At 43.8% G+C, this 19,496-nt stretch overlaps 1 protein-coding gene across 4 annotated transcripts in view; it reads left to right on the top strand.

Annotated features, from left to right (window-relative positions):
* LOC135396482 (E3 ubiquitin-protein ligase HUWE1-like) overlaps window positions 1-18,911 on the top strand; it is a 146,706-nt gene extending 127,795 nt beyond the window's left edge. For all 4 annotated transcript variants that reach the window (XM_064627475.1, XM_064627472.1, XM_064627473.1 and 1 more), the window contains exons 69-74: window positions 1,241-1,493; window positions 2,001-2,231; window positions 3,025-3,120; window positions 7,242-7,645; window positions 11,210-12,339; window positions 18,610-18,911. In XM_064627475.1, coding sequence (XP_064483545.1) covers window positions 1,241-1,493; window positions 2,001-2,231; window positions 3,025-3,120; window positions 7,242-7,645; window positions 11,210-12,339; window positions 18,610-18,712 — 2,217 coding nt within the window. In that variant the 3' untranslated portion in view covers window positions 18,713-18,911. The remainder of the gene's footprint in view (window positions 1-1,240; window positions 1,494-2,000; window positions 2,232-3,024; window positions 3,121-7,241; window positions 7,646-11,209; window positions 12,340-18,609) is intronic.
* The last annotated feature ends 585 nt before the right edge of the window (window positions 18,912-19,496 follow it).

The following is a 19,496-nucleotide window of genomic DNA, read 5'->3' as shown; positions in this document are numbered from 1 at the left end:
CAGGATTCCAATTGTTTGCATAGGCCCCAACGATTTTCCCTGGCTAAGATAAGCGGCTTGTCTGAATCTAGAGTATGCCCTTTACTGAAATACTGAAACAAAATATTTTTCAAGAAATAGCTTTCAGTGTAGTACACGTAGCCATATTTGGGTATATTTGATTCGTTATTATTCGAAAAAAAATAATATTTAATTCATATGCGGTTTGAACCCAAATCTCTGTTTGCACAACCCTATTCATCAAAGTCTGCAATGCATCAAGCCGTGTCACGTTAAAGGGGCACAAAACAGGTCGGGGAACATTCTCCAATTATTATGCCCAATGAAAGAACATAGCTCACGATATCCAAATATGAAATTCTTTTGCTTCTAGCGAGCGTCTTTAACACGAAACAATGCCATTCAAAGTGCATAATCCGCGCGAGCCTCTCCTTATACTTGGAACCGAGTCACGTCATTATATTTCAGCGTATAGCAACACCGAATTCTAGGCGCTGGAAGTGGGGGAGTTTTCGCTCTCCTAGCCAATGACGGACCCCATTGAGACAAGCTGCATCTCGCGAGGGAGCCGGTTGTGGGGACATCGCGGTGACCTCGCGGAGCAATACAGCACCGGAAACATAGTGCGCACGTGAAATATAATATTGAGGGGTTTTGGTACGGTTTGAACTGGCTATCTTGGATTTGACAAGTGGGAATGTGTTTAGAGTTGACCTCACCTCTCGATATTACAACAAAATTGACGTATAGGCGTCCCACATTCTAAATGGCTGATGATGCGGGACGTCAAAATGACGTGTCGCTATTGTCGCCAGGAGATCGCAGGGCGGAGCATAAGGGCGAAAGAGTGCAGTGAATATTCAGTCGGTTTGGCGTCATTATTTACTTTTTTGCGACAACAATTTTTGGAAAACGTTCACCGTCGGCAACGTATCACGATACATTCAAAAACAGTGCGCCTTGTATACCTGTTTATTGCCCCTTTAAAGACTCTATGCGAGTGGCAGTGCGTTAGACATTGCTGTATGAGTACTGAGAATGATGAGCTCCATTGTTACACGCGGGTCTACTTTCCATAGAAACAAGGCATACTATTGCTGTGTCAGTGTACGAAGGACCGTTATGTGTGGGTTTGACAGTGGCTCGTACAGTGGAGCCTCTGTATAGTGAACCTGCATGTAGTGAACATGTGGTTATATGTACTGTATACGTGATGTATATAGTAGTATGCTTCTTGTAGGCATTGACATCGAAAGCTTGCTCAGAGGAAGGTCTTGAGGATGCTACAGCATTGCTGCTGCGTCTTTCACGTGGCTGCCCGTCAGCACGGCAGGTGGTGTTGAGGCTGCTCATGGATGGAGCAAGGGATCTGGGATCTACTGTAGCCACCTCGATTGGGGCACTGCTGTCTGAGCTACGAGCACTCAATACAAGGCTGGCCAAGGAACGGCGAGCTCTTGAAGAAAGTGAAAGGGATGCTGCACGACCTGCAGGTATGATGTGCTTCAGCTGATGTTGTCAGGGAGGTTCCATGAAGAATTTTTACAGTGGGGTTTGATTCAAGGAAACGGAAAAGTGGAAAGTCTGATTTATTGGTCGGCAATTGACCCACAAAGATATTTTGTGTGCGCCACGTTGGAAGTAACTCACATTCAGGAAGTGTGGAGCAGCAGACAATGTTGGTAATTTTCGTCAATTCTGCTCATGTTTCTCTCTTTTTGTGTGTGTGAAAATAAGGTCCTTTGAACTGAGTGACGCCCCTAAGAACTCTGGTGCAGGATCAACGTAGTGCGAAATGAAGGTCCTGCGAAATACTCCCCAAATGTGCCTCCATCCGAATTTGTGTATTGTTAAGGCCGTGAATTTAACCACTTGTACAGTAATCAAGATTCTACTGTATATGGCAGACATATGGGAAATATCGGCTGGCGTCTGTATATACTTACAGCATATATCATGTATGTGTTAATAAGCAACATGTAACTCTATGGTTAATGCAGGTTCAAACGCTCGCCCTGCTCCAGGAACCATCCAGGACCGCTTTACGTGCTCTCCTGTCGTGATTGTGACTCGGGGGACGACTGCAAACAGTCGGGCCAAAGGAGGTCGTGAACTACAGCTCCCCTCGATGGCAGCACTTACGTCCAAAATGTCTTCTCAAGCTTTCTTTCTGCGTGTGCTCAAAGTTGTGATCCAGTTGCGAGAAGCTGTGCTAAGCTCATTACAAAAAGGTAAGTCTCTAACAGGATGGAAACTTTTCATTAGAATATGCATCATACATGAGGTTACAGAGCTCTGTAGTGCAGGAGATCCCATTAGTTTGACTTCGATTGTTTGATTGACGTTTTAAAAAGATAGTGTGCGTCAACTTTGTTCTCTACAAAATTAACTCTCACGTGGTAAGGGTTGACCAATCTCTGGGAGCCCTGGACCCGAAACCCAAGTTGCTCTTTTTCGCCGTTCGTTTGCAGCACCGTTCATGTTCCGGCAATCTTCAAAATATTTATACGTAAAAAATATTGCAAATTGAGAAGTAATGCTTTCTGTGTGTTACCAAACAATGATGATGTGCACGATAGTGGGCAGAAATATGGAGGTTATTTTTCACTTTTCAGTCCCTTTAAATAAAAATCATTTTGGGAGAGATTTGTGTCATTGACTGAAAATTCTGACTGGTCGATAATTTGGACCGATTTTGTGGCTTCTAGAAGAAAAGCGGTCAGCAACTGTACTTTGAATATTCGCACAGCCCTAATGTTCTCTATTGTTAAAAATGTCAGTACACATTGAATGGTCTCCCTGCTCTCAAATGACATGCAGCATATATATAAGCATTAAATATGAGAATAGCTGTGAACTGCTGATGCACGTACTGACACATTTGCATTCTATCCCAACCTAAATGTAAGTATTCGTATGTAGTACTGCCCAGTACAGCTTATTAATTACTATCAGCATTTTTAGAAGTTCTGAGCATTCACACATTACATCCGTTTTTTATATGCTTCTGTACATAACTTGTAGCGTCTGCTCCATGTGACCAACCAGCCTCTACAGCACCTGTCGGTTCAACAGCCGGAATTGGCGAAGGTCGAACTGCAGTCATGGATGTTGATGGGGGTAAGATAAATTTGCTGTTCTCTCACTGTCTGTTGTAACATGAATTTGGAATAGTTTCAAAATGTTTCCACATGTCTTACGACATGGACATCCATTTGCCAAGATTTTCAGTTTCAGTGGATACCAATGTTTTGCCTCTTCAACATTAGGGCCAGACGTTTTCGGGAAATTGATTTTCTGAAATTCAGGGTGTAAAAATATGGAGTTAGTCGGATGCATTAGTTCATGCGAATTCGGGTTTAAAAACTCTGCTGATCCATGCTCATGAGTAAGGCCCCTGGTTTTCCGCTGCGGCACAGACTTGTAAATTCCACGATTTTCCACGGCATGCAGTCAATGCCTGCTTGAAATGGGAAACACCTTCTTTGCTTGGGTAATGTGGGAACAAAAAAAAAAAAAAAAAACATTTTATAAAATTACAGATTCGAAGCACTGTTGTGGCTCAGCATTTATCTTGTGTTCTCCTCTGACAAAGAATGTCGTCTGTCGCCTGCAGTAATTTTATACCTGCTGAAAGATCTTTTGGCATCTACAGAGTTTATAGGAAGATTATGAAGGCCCTGGGTTTTCCGCGAAATATCGTGGAATACTTCGTTTGGCAGGGAATCCCTTATTGTTAGGGGTGTCCACATATTCGAGTCATTGAATTCGAATCAAATATCAGTCACTTGAAGTATGTCATCCGCGAATCGAATACCCAATGTTCGGATTTCTGAATATCCGACTATTCGCCGAATACAAATGACACCTCTCGAAAGTGGGCTTCACCTGAAGAATGTAAGCATGAGATGAAGCCTGCTTTACAAAACTGCCCATGCTGCAGGACCAGCACAGAGAGATTGTAGTTTAGCTTAAGATAATATTAGCCCAAGTTTATTGTGCATACTTCGCCTGAAGAAGGGGTGGCGTCCTTCCCGTGTGCAGTTAGTGGTACCAGTGGGGGATTTTGATTCGATGTCTGAGTTTGAAAAAGACTCTTAACTAATGCGTACTGGCCAGAAGCAAAAAGGGTGTCCTGTAACTTCCACAGGGCATGTATTGTAAGCTTCTTCCTATAATCTTCCTATAAAGCCCCTATAAACTCTGTAGATGCTGGAAGATCTTTCAGCAGGTATAAGATGATTGCAGGTGACAGACCTTTGTCGTTGTCAGAGGAGAAATCAAGATATCATGTATGTAATGCTGAGCCACAACAGTGCTTTCAATCTAATTTTATAAAATATTTTTGTCCCCCACATTATCCGAGAAAATAAAATTGTTTCCCATTTCAAGTAGCCGTTGACTGCTTGCCGCAGAGAATCGCGGAATTTACGAGTGAGTGCCGCAGAATTTTGAATTTGCCGCAGCAGAAAACCAGCGGCCTTAACCATTGCTCTTACTGACTGTGGCAAATAGTGGCGCCAGCGGCGTACCACGTAGTTTCGGTTTTGATATGCACCAGCATCGTAATGAAAAGGTAACCGGGGGACACGTATGAACACATTGATTTTGGTGTGAAAAAGTCTGAGCTTTTTTTTACCAATGGTTTTATCGCAGACTTCCAGGTTGTCCAGGTTCTTGAACTGCGAATCTGGCACGTCAGTGCAGGAAGAATGAAAATGATGAATTATATCGATCACCTGCATGGCTTCCACTGCAGTCACTTTTGGCACATGAAATCCTTCTTCCTCTTCGTTACTTTCTTCATCATCACTTTCGCTCCTTTTGGTTTGTTTTTTCATTTGCACTTCTGCACAAATGTCCGCATCCGTGAGTTCCGGTCATACAGCAACGCCGTCATCCACACGCACATAGTCCGCTGGGATGACCGCTTCTGGGATATATAAGCAATCTGCATACTCTTCCCACACCTTCTGTAGAGATTGTCTCTTTGAAGCTGTCTTGTACAAGCTTTGCCTGAATGAACCTTGCCTTCCGCCAACAGTTCTGAATCACCTCGTGCCGCACGTTCCACTACGCTCCCGTTGACATCTCAATGGCTTGACGAATATCGATTTTCATTGACCTTGGAGCTTTCACTCGTATATTAATGAGAATTCGCTCGAGCAGGTGCCTCCTGAACGAATTTTCCCTTGATCAAGACGCTGAAGGAGTGTTGCGCAGTGGGGTGGGAGAAGCACCACTTTCACGTGGCTCATCTTTGGAGGCTTCGAGTGGGCCGAGCAATTGTCTATGACAAGAGCAGTGTTCCTGTTTTCGTCTCTCATTCTTCGGTCCAGTCGGACCAACCATTCAGCGAAAATTGCTGCTGTCATCCACGCCTTCGTGTTCCAGTAGTAGTCTGCTGGAAGGCTGTGCACGTTTTTGAAAGCGAGCAGCTTCGGTGACTTCCCTATGACGAGGGGCTTCAGCTTTGTCGTCCCGGTCATATTGCAGCAATTATTTCCTCGGACCTTTTGCCACCTTTGCACTTGTCACCCTTCGCGGTCAATGTACGCTCCGATAACAAATTGTAGAAAAGTGCATAGAAGTTGACTTCTCCTCTCCAGTCACATTTTTGCACACATCATGCCGAGAACGGAAGGCACGAAGCCTGCCTTGCGTATCCTTGAACATTTAGTCGATGTTGTACATAATGGCGAAGTCTCTTGCCTTCGCACACAACATAGGTCCTGGCACTGGAATATCTTCAGATCTCACCTCCAGAAACAATTTGTAGACGGCCTTGTCAATGTCATCGAAGTTGGAACCTCGGATTCTTTTCCGTGCTGGCGGCCCCTGGTTGCTCTGGTACTCTTTCTCCAGCTTGCTACGATCCTTCAGAAAAGCGGCGAGTGTCGACGGACTAATTACGAAGTCTTTCGCAATGTGACACTTTTTACGCCCACAATGGACAGCCCGCAGGACAGCAATCTTCTTCAGCATGAACTGCTTTCGCTTGGCAGTTGTCGGTGCGCCTGACATTGTGGCATCGCGTTAGGCCTACGACTGTTAGCTACACGTGGTCCGACGTCGTCTTATACACACATACTGGCCGTACATGACGTCACGCTCATTTTTGCAGCAGTGGTCAAGAGTGGAACTTTACCAGTTGCTCTGTGATGAGGCCATGGTTACACAATGCGGCGACCCCGATTTGCTGTTTTACGGTTTGAACACGTGCGCATTAAAAGAGCATAGAGGGGGTCCCCAAAAAATTTTCTGGGGCGATGTAGGGGGTGAGAAAACCTCCTCCCCTGCAGCGCGAGCCTGCAAGGTCTCCCGTCAGCTGAATGGAGATGACCGTGTCACTTGAGAGCCAACAGCTGTGCTCCAAAGGACTGACCACCACTGACCAAGGACTGACCACCAGGCCACGTGTGACGTCACTTAACCGTCATGGCTTGGGGAAAAGCGGGCTGCTCCTCCGCGCGCTTCTCTCAACCAATTTTCTGAGTAACTAGTGGTGCAATTTCGTTGTAGAAGTCCAAACGCGACGTAAAAGACCGAAAAATAGCTTAGTTATTCTGGTATGTTCGTTATAAAGAAATTTGTTGAAAATGTTCAAGAATTACATTGGTCCTATGGTCCTATATAGTTTGAGAAGAGCACCGAAAAAGTTTGTTGTAGCAGTTTTTTTGTGAAAAAGGCATTCGTTATAAAGGAGTTCGACTGCATTGGAGAAATCACATTCATTGCCTTAACCACGTTAGCAGAATGCAGACGGAGCGAGTTAGCTGCTCTGTTATTCGTCTTTGTCTACATATCTTTGGCAGCTTTTATCCAGGATGTAATTTCCATATCTGCAACTTCAGTTATTCTGGCAATGAGAACACTATTGTGCCAACTGGGCCTTTTGTCCATGTATTGCCAATTACCAGTATGCCCAATTGTTCGACAGTTTTGTTCGACAGTATGTGCATTCTACATTTGGGATTTTTTGCTCGATATATTGGTGAAACCTATATGCTAGTTTTCAGAAATTGTTGCCCCCTTGTGCCCTGGTTCTCTGAGTCCTATGCTCAGTTTGAACAGTCACATTTCTATGCTGCAATATATTTGATGCTGTGTATAAATGAAAATTTTTTTAGTGAAGCTATGTTTTATCTGAAGTATCAAATTTTAACTAGTCAACTTATCCATAAGCAAGCATTGCATTGTGCAACCTGCAAGTGCTTTAATGCAATTTCTCGTGCTTTCAGTAAACCGGCCCGCAGCAGCATGCAACAGTACGACTTCTGAACTTCCACCATTAAGCGAAGAACTGCAACTAGAGGGCTTGTGGAACACACTCAGTGATTGCCTGCGGGAGCTAGCAGACACTCAGGACCAACATGCTGTTCTTGTACTGCAGCCTGCAGTGGAGGCATTCTTTCTCGTACATGCAGCTGCACCTCCTGGTCCACCTGGTGCACGAGATGCTGCAAGGCGTCGAGAGTATCGCTCTGAAAGTAGGGAAACTCAGTTGGCTCACATCCATCAAGAGATGGCACCCCTCTCACCGTTACCAGACCTGCAGCATGCAGCTGATGCAAGCAGCAGTGGTACAGAGGGCCTTCCTCCAGACGTGCATAAGTTCCTGACTTTTGCGGAGACACATCGTACAGTAAGTGTTTGTAGTTAAAATATGAAGCCTTTTATTGTGTGTTGAAAGAGGATGTCATGTTCATTGTTGACTTACATTGTATTGTACAAACTCATCCGTTGCCGTTACTTGTTATACCTGTGGTTGTTGCAAACTTTCTTCAACCTGGGATGGTAATGGGCCTGTCACACTGAGTCGAAAGCTGTCGAGGCATTGTCTAATGATGTCGCCGACTTACTGTTACATGGATGCGACACCACAGAAACACTACAGCAGGACCAGTGTCAGTGTGACTGCAGACTTTATTCAACAGTCTGATGAAACATGTCATACGACCGTGTCGTATGGGATGTTGAATCGCTCCTGAAACATCTGTGATGAATGCTTACGGGGAGCATTTTACACCATTGTCTTACATTCTGTGGGGAAAGACACACTTTTATCTTTGCTCTTTGAATCTGTATCATGACCTTATTCTTGGGCGCAGAATACGCAGATGATTGTTGAAAATAGTCAAAATGCCGGTGATTGACATCTTTAATGGGCCACCGGCAAACAACAATACAACAAATGAAACGTCAAACACTTTTCGTATGTTGTATTGTTGTTTTGCCGATGCATATGCCCATTAAAGACAAATGATTGTCATTGTCCTCCTTCCCCTTTTTGTGATTCTTTGAAAATTTTGACCGGCTTGTGCTAAGAGGTTCCCTTGAGATTTGCAGCTGCAACGTAGCAGACACGCCAATGGCCACTGAAAAGAATCCCATAGAATTTATTGGAGACAGTGCCTTAATTTGTAATCCGAAGGATCCTATGCACCACTGGAGAGATTGGCAAGGACCTTGGTGAGAAGCCCTTAACAAGTACATTCAACTGGACAGTTTTGAACAAAAGTAATTCGTCCAATTGTCATTGTCGCGTTTCAGGCGGCGGTGCGTCCCACGTCCTTTCAGCATAAATGGAGTAATGCGAAGTGTAAACAGAATGTGGCAGTGTGGGGTACTGAGTGTGCAACTTTGACGACTGGTTTAATTCCTTGACTCGCACTATCGCAGTGTTGGTAAAATATATGAAGACATTGAATGGGCTACTTCCCAATGCAAACAAATCTACTGGAAATAACCAAAACTGTGAAGCCCAGACTGGTTCCTATGTGTTTCTATATCTAGAGGTCTGCTTGAGTATATAAGTCTCGACCTGCAAACGCAGATGAGGTTTCTCATTCCGCACCTGCACGAGCTTTGATAGAACTACCCTCTGGTTGTGTGGGTATAACCATGGACCCGCACTGCACACAGGAGTGTAGCCGAGCACCACAAGTTCGGCAAAACATAGAAAAGCGGGATAACCTGCGCGCACATTTAATTGCTCTTTTGGTATATAAAAAAGCACACATAGCTATTGAAAAAAAATGGTGAAGTGAAGTCCAGTCCTTTACGCTTTTATTTTGCGAAAAAGACGTTGAAAAAGAGTATGTTGTCCACTTTAGTTGGCTTGAGGGCTGTCCTCTCCTGGAGAATATGCTCAGTCATAGAAAATGACCTTTCACTAGGTGCGCTCGATGCAGGGATACTGCGTACAAACGTAGCAGCCCATGCTAACGAAGGAAACACTTTCTCGTGGCCCATCATGGCACCGCACTGCCATGGATGCAGGTAGTGCGAGGATCTGCACAATCTGCATTAAGTGTCATTATTTACCCGCAAATGGAAAAATAGAGCAGATATCAGAGGGTAATTGCAGGTATACCCGCACATGCAGACTTTTACCTATACGTGCCTGCTAAAGTTGCAAAAATGATAGCTGTCAACCTCCAACCGTTATCTGTCATCAAAGATCGTGGATTTGGTTAACTAATGGCTGGAGCTGTCCCAGGTTATGCTCTACTTTGAAGAACAGCCCTCTCCCGGGTTACTGTACCGAAGCTAAGGAAGAAATTACAAAAGAGTTACAGAAAGCTTTTGAGGGCATGAAAGCATCTATTTCACATCAGCTACATGGAAGTCAAGTGAGCCCATGTGAGCCAGCTCTAGCCCATGTCTGCAAACACTGTTCATTTGCAAAAAGCTTCAATCAGCCCACACGTACAAAGACTAGTTTTTCTGCGTGACAAATTGTAGCTGTGCTCACAATATGTTCCTATACGGGTCCACACGAAGCACACTCCCACAAGTGATTGGAAGGTTTTCGGTGCTCACAATGTCTGTCATTATAGGACCTACTATACAATGCACAATATAGGTGCCTAAATGCATTCACAACTTCCAGAGTTGCATACTGTAACAGAGGGAAATATTTGCAGTTTGTAAAAAGTACAGAAAGTACAAATGGAAACAAATAAAAAACCAAAGGATGCACACCCAGCAATGTAATGTTTGTTCCAATACCTCAAGTAGATGGGCTTCTTTTTCTCATGATGTTTTATTCTGACTGAGAAGCTGTATTGCTCCCACATTAGGAGCAGCAGTTTCCCAATGGGCACAAAGTTGAAAAATTTTCCGAAGTGAGATATTCAAAGTATTGGAATTGGGCTTTGGGGGAATACAGTTGATCCTCTCAATAACGAATGTCGATTTAACGAAATCCTCCGTTTAACGAAATTTCTGTCGCTTGTGTGCGTCCCCACAGACGCCAATGTATTTTGTGCTCGATTTAACGAAATACATTCGTTTGATCAGCTCTATTTAACGAAGTCCCTGGGCGACGAAAGCCTTCTGCACGTACCTTTCCCTTTCACCACGAAGAAGAGGAGGAGAGCTGTATTTTTCGGTGCTCCGACGCAGTTTCGAAACCGGTGCAATGGCCTGTTTTCGGACATGAAAACTCGCATTGCTGGCCTCTCGCGAAGTCTAATTTGCTTTTGTCTAATCTGCCAATTACAGTAGGTTACTGTTTTGTGCCATTTTTGACTCGTTTTTGTTCGTGCGGCTGACACCGACGCCAGTAAAATGGGCATGACACCGCTGCCGGTCAAAGTTCCACTGGTGCAAACGTCTGCATGACACCCATTTCAAGTTTCTTTTCAGTATTCAATGGCGGTGTACCCTCGTTCTCTCCGGTATTTTCCCCTTGTGCGTTTGTCAGCTGTCATGAGTGCAAGTGAACTAACCAATAAACGTTGATATGCGAAGCATGCACGAGAAAGCAGTAGGGGCCATCCGGAGTTACGAAAGTTCCGAGCGCTCCGTGCGATATTGTTCAAAAAGTACGTTTTTCCTAGTGTTATGTAATGAATAGAGCTCGATATTTTGTGCCCTTCATAGCTTGATACCTGTTTTATGACGAATGGCATTTCGTGGTACACGCGACGCAGGTAGTGGCAGCAGCCATCCTTTTTTTTCACTAGGTGTGTTCCGTTTAACGAATTTCTCTATTTGACGAAAAAGAGTCAGCATCTACAAATTCGTTATATAGAGGTTTGACTGTATTTGAATTTGATTCTAAATTGAAATTTGAATTGGATTTGCAGTGTCTCTAAGATATTTGTATTCGATTTGGTTTCGACATTTTGCAGTTTGCGCAGCTCTAGTATTTAATATTTTCTATTAGCACGCGCATTAATAAATGTCATAATTATTTCAGGTGCTGAACCAGATTTTGCGGCAGTCCAACAGCCCTCTTGCAGAAGGGCCATTTGCTGTCCTAGTAGATCACACTCGAGTTCTGGACTTTGACGTGAAGCGACGCTATTTCCGTCACGAGCTCGAACGACTAGATGAAGGATCCCGCAGAGAAGATCTGGCAGTGCATGTACGCCGTGAGCATGTGTTCGAAGACTCCTTCCGAGAGCTGCACAGAAGACCTCCTGAAGAGTGGAAGAACCGCTTCTACATTGTGTTTGAGGGTGAAGAAGGTCAGGATGCAGGTGGACTCCTTCGAGAGTGGTACACTATAATCTCTCGTGAAATCTTTAACCCAATGTACGCATTGTTCACAACATCTCCCGGTGACAGAGTCACGTATATGATCAATCCGTCATCACACTGCAACTCAAACCACCTAAGCTACTTCAAATTTGTAGGGCGAGTCATTGCCAAGGCAGTTTATGACAACAAACTCTTGGAATGCTACTTCACAAGATCCTTCTACAAGCACATCTTGGGCAAACCAGTCAAGTACACAGACATGGAAAGTGAAGACTACTCTTTCTATCAGGGCCTGGTGTTCTTATTAGAAAATGGGGTCAGGGCACTAGGATATGAACTCACATTCAGTGTAGAGGTTCAGGAGTTCGGAGTGACTGAGGTGAGGGACCTGAAACCTGGAGGGCGTCACCTCCCTGTTACAGAGGAGACAACTCAGGAGTACGTACGACTTGTCTGCCAGGAAAAAATGACTGGTGCCATCCGCAAACAGCTGAATGCATTCCTTGAGGGCTTCTATGAGATGATCCCCAAGCGTCTGATAGCCATCTTTAATGAACAGGAACTGGAGTTGCTAATCTCCGGTCTACCCAGCATCGATGTTGATGACTTGCGGTCCCATACGGAGTACCACAAGTACCAGCCCAACTCACTGCAGATTCAGTGGTTTTGGAGAGCCCTTCGTTCTTTTGACCAGGCTGATAGAGCAAAGTTTCTGCAGTTTGTGACTGGAACATCCAAGGTGCCATTACAGGGGTTTGCTGCCCTCGAGGGCATGAATGGTGTGCAAAAGTTCCAAATTCACAGAGATGACCGGTCAACGGATAGACTACCGTCAGCCCACACATGGTACGTGTCTTATCCTTGCATCCTTCACTGTTGCCATGTGTCACTAAAATGTCATGGTTCCGTGAACTGAAACTTAGTAGGGCTATACGAAAGTCTAGAATCTGAACTCTGGGAACAGATTTATGGCATCAAAAATCACTTTAAAGGAATACAAGCATGATTCTCCTGATACTCCTGATATAGTCCTAAAAGGGCTTCTAAAGGGGCTAAAAGAGGAGTAACCTTTATATTTGTTTGTCAAACACACTTTTTATTCTTTTGTATAATTGTGCTTTATCAAAATGGAATTGAACCTCTGTATGCAATAAGGGAATAAGTCGACTTATCCTCCTTTTACTATTTTTGTTGCAATGACATCTACATACCAGCATGCACCTGCCAATGAAAACTTGGGACCTTATTGCGATTTGTTGGCCCGCTACAGCATGGTAAAAAACGGGAAATGCATGTGTGTCAATGGGACGGACAATCATATCAGGCCCCTTTTCTCATTTTGGGATTTTTCGACTTATCCCCTTATTGCATACAGAGGTTCAATTGCCTCTTGATATTTTAAACGAATACAGAGGGCCATGCAAAATATTTTCAGTTTAAGACATCTGATGAAAGTATATGCATTAATTTGCCGAACAGCACAAAAGGTTTCGATGCATGCAGTTTTCCCCCCAGAAGAAAAAAAGTACACAAACACAGCCGCGCTTGTTCACTTTAGACTCGCCACACGGGGTGTAAGAAGGATGAGAAGGACGACCTATGACAGCACAATGTCTGCGCGGTCAGTCGAGGTCAGAGCGTGTCTTTTTATTTTTGGCCGTGAGGGCTTTCTTTTGTTGTCCGTAAACCTGTTCCCTGGGGGTGATTAGGAATTGAAAGGGTGACTCTGGTGATGGAAGATCTCATTGTCTCGTGGGAGTTTCCCTGTGTGCAATGCTTCTTCAGAGCCCTGAACAGCTGACTAGCAGATGATACACTGAACCAATCAGCGAGCACGGTCAGTGTAGCGTCCCTGCAAGGTCACAGGCTGGTACTGCTCTCTGCCACTGTTGCGCACGGTCGCTTTTTGTTGTGTACTTTAAATGTAATTCCAGCGATAACTGACTGTGATAAACGATTTCTGCGATATGACTTTGTGAGGTGAAGTACTTCTCATGGTGCAATTTACTTGATTATTTATGTTTTACAGAAAGAAAACAGGGTGTCAAAAATGACTTCTGTGCTACATTAAGCTCAGCATGATAGGTTTCAGTTCACGAAATCAACTTCTTAGATTGCATGAGGTTACAGATTTGATACAGACTATGCAGGAAATCAACATCTTTGCTAAAGACCTACGCCTGCTCTTAAAGGGACCGAAAAGTGAACATAAACCTATCGAAACTTTATGTTCAGCGAAGAGCTTGAACCTTCAAAAGTTCAAATATCAAAGAACTCCGCTGAAATCGCTGTAGTTTTTCTGTAATCGAATTTTCCATAATTGCATGTCCAGGGACCTAGTAGGAAACCGAGCTGTCTGTCAACAATTGCATGACCCCGCGCCATCTGTCGGACGCATGTAATATGCGCGCTTCCGGTCGCTAACCCGGCGAAAACGAAAATGGCAGTGGGCATTTGTGACCACTTTTTACGCCGATAATGTTGAGCCTCTTGAACATGAGTGCGCTGGAATTCCGCATTCGAGAACTGTCGACCATGTATCAGGGAGAAGCACTTGTGTAAGCCGAAACAAGCACCGTTTTTTTTTTCGTCGTGCAGGTGTTCATGTGTGAAATGCAAACTGACGGATACCACCGTTTTTGCTGCCAGGAGGTAGAGAATGCGTGAGGAAAGCGGACAGGCAATTGCATCACAACTAACGAATATTTCGAAATACTGTGCCTTGGCACCGAAGTACTGCAAGTGTCTTTTACATACATCCGAGAAACTGAAGAGCATTGCTACATACCCGGCAGCGCCATGTGGTCTTTACGCGCTACTTGAACGGCAAACTGGACGGAAAACCCTTATTTCTGCAGGAAATTCCATTGTATCACCTGTCGACCATTCACAAGGAGGATATGGGTTGCTCCGAGAAAATTCAATAGAAAGTACTCCACTGGATCTCGATCTGCATCATGCATGCTATTTGGGATGCTTTCCCATCAGTGCGCGGACTTGCAGAAATGTTGATGTCAGCAAATTTTCATTTCTTGCTTGCTGCAACTTTTTCTCGTTGCTTTTTCTTTGCTGTCACAGCATAATTATTAGTTTGTTCCTGGAGGGTTAAGTAACCTGGGGGGCTAAATGATCCTGAGGGTTAAGTAATCTGTGTTTGTAGGTTATACTCATGTCTTGTATATATGAGCAGTAAATAAGATAACTTTCATCAGTGTCATTCACCTGAACTGTGTTCATAGCCTTTTAATATACTTCTTATTGACCATATTTCCAAATGGCAATTAATATTTGAACCAAGATTGGGATTTAACACTTGATTAACTCTGTTTTACTAGAAGGAGTACTTGTAACTGATTCATTGTCACGTCACCAACTAACATTTGTAAAGGAGGACTTGAGGGCTGACTTCAACTATTATTAACCCTTCGGATCTGGGTAGAAAGTCAACCATGCAGCATTGGTGTGCATAATAGTAAAAAATTGTGAAATAATTTAGTGCATAAGTTCTCTGTTACTGTAATTGAGATGTACTTTTGTAAAGTACTTTTGACAGCCCCGCAAACTGCAACTGGCTTCAGTGTACACGACAAATGCATGCATCGTAACATTTAATTGAAATACAGTTGAACCTCTATATAACGAATTTGTAAATGCTGACTCTGTTTCGTTAAATCGAGATATTCGTTAAATGGAACACGCCAAGTTAAACGAAGATGGCCGCCGCACTACCAGCGCCGCGCGTTCCGCAAAACGTCATTTGTCATGAAACGGGTACTAAGGTAAGAAGGGCACAAAATATCAAGCTTTATTCATTACATAATGCTAGGTAACACGTAATTTGTGAACAGTGTCGCTCTGAGCGTTCATTACCTTCGTAACTCCGGATGAACCTCGACTGCTTTATCCTACGCGCTCGCGTATCGAAGTTTCTTTGGTTCACTTTCACTCATGACGTCCGGAAAGAACAATAGTACGCCGCCGAAAAGAACGAGAAATGGGTACATGTCGCGTAAACGCCTGCGCCGATGGAACCTTGAACGGCAGCGGCATCATGCCCATTTTACCACCGTCAGCATTAGCGGCGCAAAAAAAAAAAAAAAAGTAATGAAAAGGCACAAAACCACAACGTACTGTCGTCGTCATCAACACAAGCAGATAAGACTTCGCGAGGCGTGAGCAAAAAATGTCAGCAATGCGTGTTTTCTTGTCCGAAAACGGGTGCGAAGAGAGCCTCGCGCCGGCGCGACGCACCGTCGCGGCGCACAGCATCGGCGCACCGATCACCGGCAGAGGCGAAGCACACGTCGGCACGTTCGCGCCCCCAGCACGTGACAACCGAAGTAACCAACGAAAACTCGCGTAAAACCAACGGAGAAGGAAAGTTTTTCCTCCTTTTTTTTGTGGTTAAGGGGTAAAGACACGCGCAGGAGAGCCCGGGGACTTCGTTAAATAGAGGTGACCAAACGAACGTATTTCGTTAAATCGAGCTCAAAAATACATTGGCGTCTATGGGGACGCGCTCGTGCAACGGAAATTTTTCGTTAAACGGAGGATTTCGTTAAATAGACGTTCGTTATTGAGAGGTTCAACTGTATAATATAAGAGCAGAAGCAACATTTTGTCACACCTCAAACTATATCTTTCTTTTTTATTGTCCAGAGATTTAGGAAACAGAGTAGGACTTCTTCCCCTCTGATGTTTTGGCGTACTTGATAGAGTTGTAAAACTTGCAACAAAATAAACACGAGAAGTTTTTTCTTTCCCTTTTGAATTTAACAAGGAGGTTATATTTCACCATGTGTGCACTTTTGTATTCTCTTGTTGATGAGAAAATTACAGGAACAATAATGCTGCAGATAGATCCAACAATGACCAGTCATCTTCATGAAGATGAGAACTTTTCTTCACGCGTGCTAAGCAAGACAAAAGAAATGTACTATGAAGGCTGTACAAAAACAGAAAATCTCCGTCGACTAAAATTTTATATATGTGGATGCTACCACATCGTGTAGTTTCCGTCCAAAAGTAGGACTAGGCAAAGTTGTTTGGTTGCTGTTGGTTAGTTGGTTGATGTGCTATACCGTTATAGCACATCAATATAGATGAGGGGCAAACACAGTACCTGTAAACCACAATAAATGCCTAGCAGATGGCGTTGCGGATCGTAGGGCAGGAGCGGTGGAGTAGCTGAATGCTTTATTAACGCTTTATTAATGTAGAAACTATGTAAGTGAGCGTCATTTTTAAAATGATGTTTAGCTGTAAGATAGTGTGCGTCAGCTTTTTTCTCTACGAAGTTAACTCTCACGTGGTAAGGGTTGACCAATCTCTTGGAGCCCTGGACCCGAAACCCAAGTTGCTCTATTTCGCCGTTCGTTGGTAGCACCCTCCATGTTCCGGCAATCTTCAAAATATTTATACGTAAAAAATATGCCGAATTGAGAAGTAATGCTTTCTGCGTGTTATCAAACAATGATGTTGTGCACGATAGTGGGCAAAAATATGGGGTTATTTTTCACTTTTCAGTTCCTTTAAGTATGTTTGATGACGTCGAACTTCCAGGTAGATCGATCATGAAACATTCTAAGGGGCGGTGCCTACCCTAGGCAGAAGACACAACCTTGCTTTTCCACTCAAGTTGAGAAATTTATAGTACGCATGCAAGTGCTTTAGGCTCGTTTATTGTTATGCTGGTCAAGCACTATTAGTGCATGCTGTGCGCAGTATGGTCAGATAGTACCTCCTTGCAGCAATTTTGGCATGAACTCCCATTTGATATTCGAAGTTGTGTGGGGTTGTATTGTCCCATATCCAGTTTGGGAACTCCACTTGTCCTTTAGAAAATGTCAATTGTTGGTTCTAAGATAGTCATTCAGTATTCTGAAACTTTCTTGGCAGTTGCTAGGTTAACAATGGTGATGAAGAACACTCAAGGTATTACATTACTCCTGGCTCCTGAATTTGCCCATTGTTGTAGAGGTTCGTCCTCTCAATTGACCTTTGCACTTGGACTGCACTCAATAACGGTTTCCTGCATCTATTGTTAGCCGTGGGATGTTGAAATTCCTGGTATGGTTTGATATAGTACTGATCAGGGTTGCGGAATGGGATCACCCATTCCATTCCGAGGAATGAAGATTTGTGATAACTCCATTCCTTTCAGTTTCTCGGAATGAAAAGGTATGGTCAATTCCCACTCCTGAAATGGCAGCCCCATTCCATTCCTTTAATTCCAGCAATAAAAGAATTAGGACCGGTAACCGTACTAGCTAGCCCAGCAGTGCTACAGAGATAAATATTACTCATCACGGAAAAAGCACAAAGACAAGGTTATTTCGCCCTCCTGTTCCTCCTCCTCCTGTTCATTGGCATCATCATTACAGGAGTTTTCCACTAAAGTAACTGGTGCAAGTGATGTGGGGTAGCACGCCTCACACTAATGAGGCCAAAATCTCCATTTTATTTTTTCTTGAAACCAAACCAAACCATCGCCCTTGACTGTGTGGCATCCAGACCATTACATTCCAATTTCATTCCCAGGACAGTTTCTGCCATTCTATTCCAATTCCATTCCGGGCTCTGATAAATCCGGAATGACTCCGGAATCATTCCAACCCCGTAGTGGCAACTCCGCAACCCTGGTACTGATCAGTAGTGTCGTCTGTCATGGCATTGAGCACAGCATCGTGACTTTTTTGTCGTTCATTTAGAGCCCTGATCACCATGTCACCTCGGATAGAACAACTTTATTTTGTGATTTTGATTGGGAAGTTTCATCACCGGGGGAAGGGTGGGGTTCATACCCTACCCCACCCCATTGCTGGTGGTAATGCGGTGCTATGCCTCACAGTGCTCTCAGAGTGAAGGCTGAAGTACCATGTTATCCAAAGAGGTCAGCAGGTTAGGTCAACACGTCTTGTTTCTCAGTTCATTCAGGCGACGAGATAGCTAAGTTTGAACAAGAATAGTTTCTGCTGAAGCCTGGCTTGGAATATAGATACTCTTTTTTTTTTTTTCATAACATGTATCAGTTTTCTTTAATTGTGGCTCTGAAATTGACAAACTGGTGTTCTGTTATTTCACCACAATACTTATCATACCCGTTTGTACTTACAGTTTCAACCAGCTGGACCTGCCAGCATATGAGACGTACGACAAGCTGCGCTGTATGCTGCTCAAGGCTATCCAGGAGTGCACAGAAGGCTTTGGCTTTGCCTGAGTAATTGCAGCAACCTCTGTGATGTGTACAGACATCATAATCTTGTCTTTTTTTATTTTTGTACAGTGTTATAACCCTACTTGCTGTTGTTTTGTCACAATGGAGGCGCATGATTTTGTCCATAGGAAGCAGCCATTGTCTAGGTTCCTTCAGCAGGAAGCAGTGTAAAACGTTAGAAATATATGGGCTTTATATTTGACTCTTGATGTGTTCTGCGTTTGAATAATTTGACACCCGCTGACAAAAGAGAAGCTTGGAACATGGTTCACACACGATGGAAATTGATGTACTGAGGATGGAACACATAGAAAGGACAAATACATACAAAGCCTCAAGTGCCTAAGAAATTAATCGTGAAAGAAGGAAGTCACTGAAAAGGTTTACCTTTGACTGGTGTAGAACATAAGAGGGGGAAATGGACAGCAAAACAGAGTGGCGAGTACCACTGCAATCTTTTTCCAGGACTGCCTTCTTTTGGCTCAGCTGGCTTTGTTCTGTTACATTAAGTTCTACGCTGTACATACACAGATTGGAAAATGCAGAATATTTTAAAACCATCTTAAGTATGTTTGATGAACTTTCGAAAGAACCAGTGTTTGCCCCAGCAAGGTGAGGATGGCATCAGCTACTTGAGCAAGCAAGAGGAGGAAGCAGCTTAGTGGAAAAGTAGGTAGTGCAAATAAAAAACTCGTGGAAGTCCCACGTAGTAGTGCTTGCAGTACTCAAAAAGTCATTCCAGAACTCATTCAAACCACTGGATTTCCCTCTCTCTTATCCCCCACTA

Source organism: Ornithodoros turicata, chromosome 6 (assembly GCF_037126465.1).
Source record: "Ornithodoros turicata isolate Travis chromosome 6, ASM3712646v1, whole genome shotgun sequence".
NCBI classification, from domain to species: domain Eukaryota; kingdom Metazoa; phylum Arthropoda; class Arachnida; order Ixodida; family Argasidae; genus Ornithodoros; species Ornithodoros turicata.
Note: the sequence above shows the minus strand (reverse complement) of the source record. Positions and strands in the feature narration are given on the sequence as shown.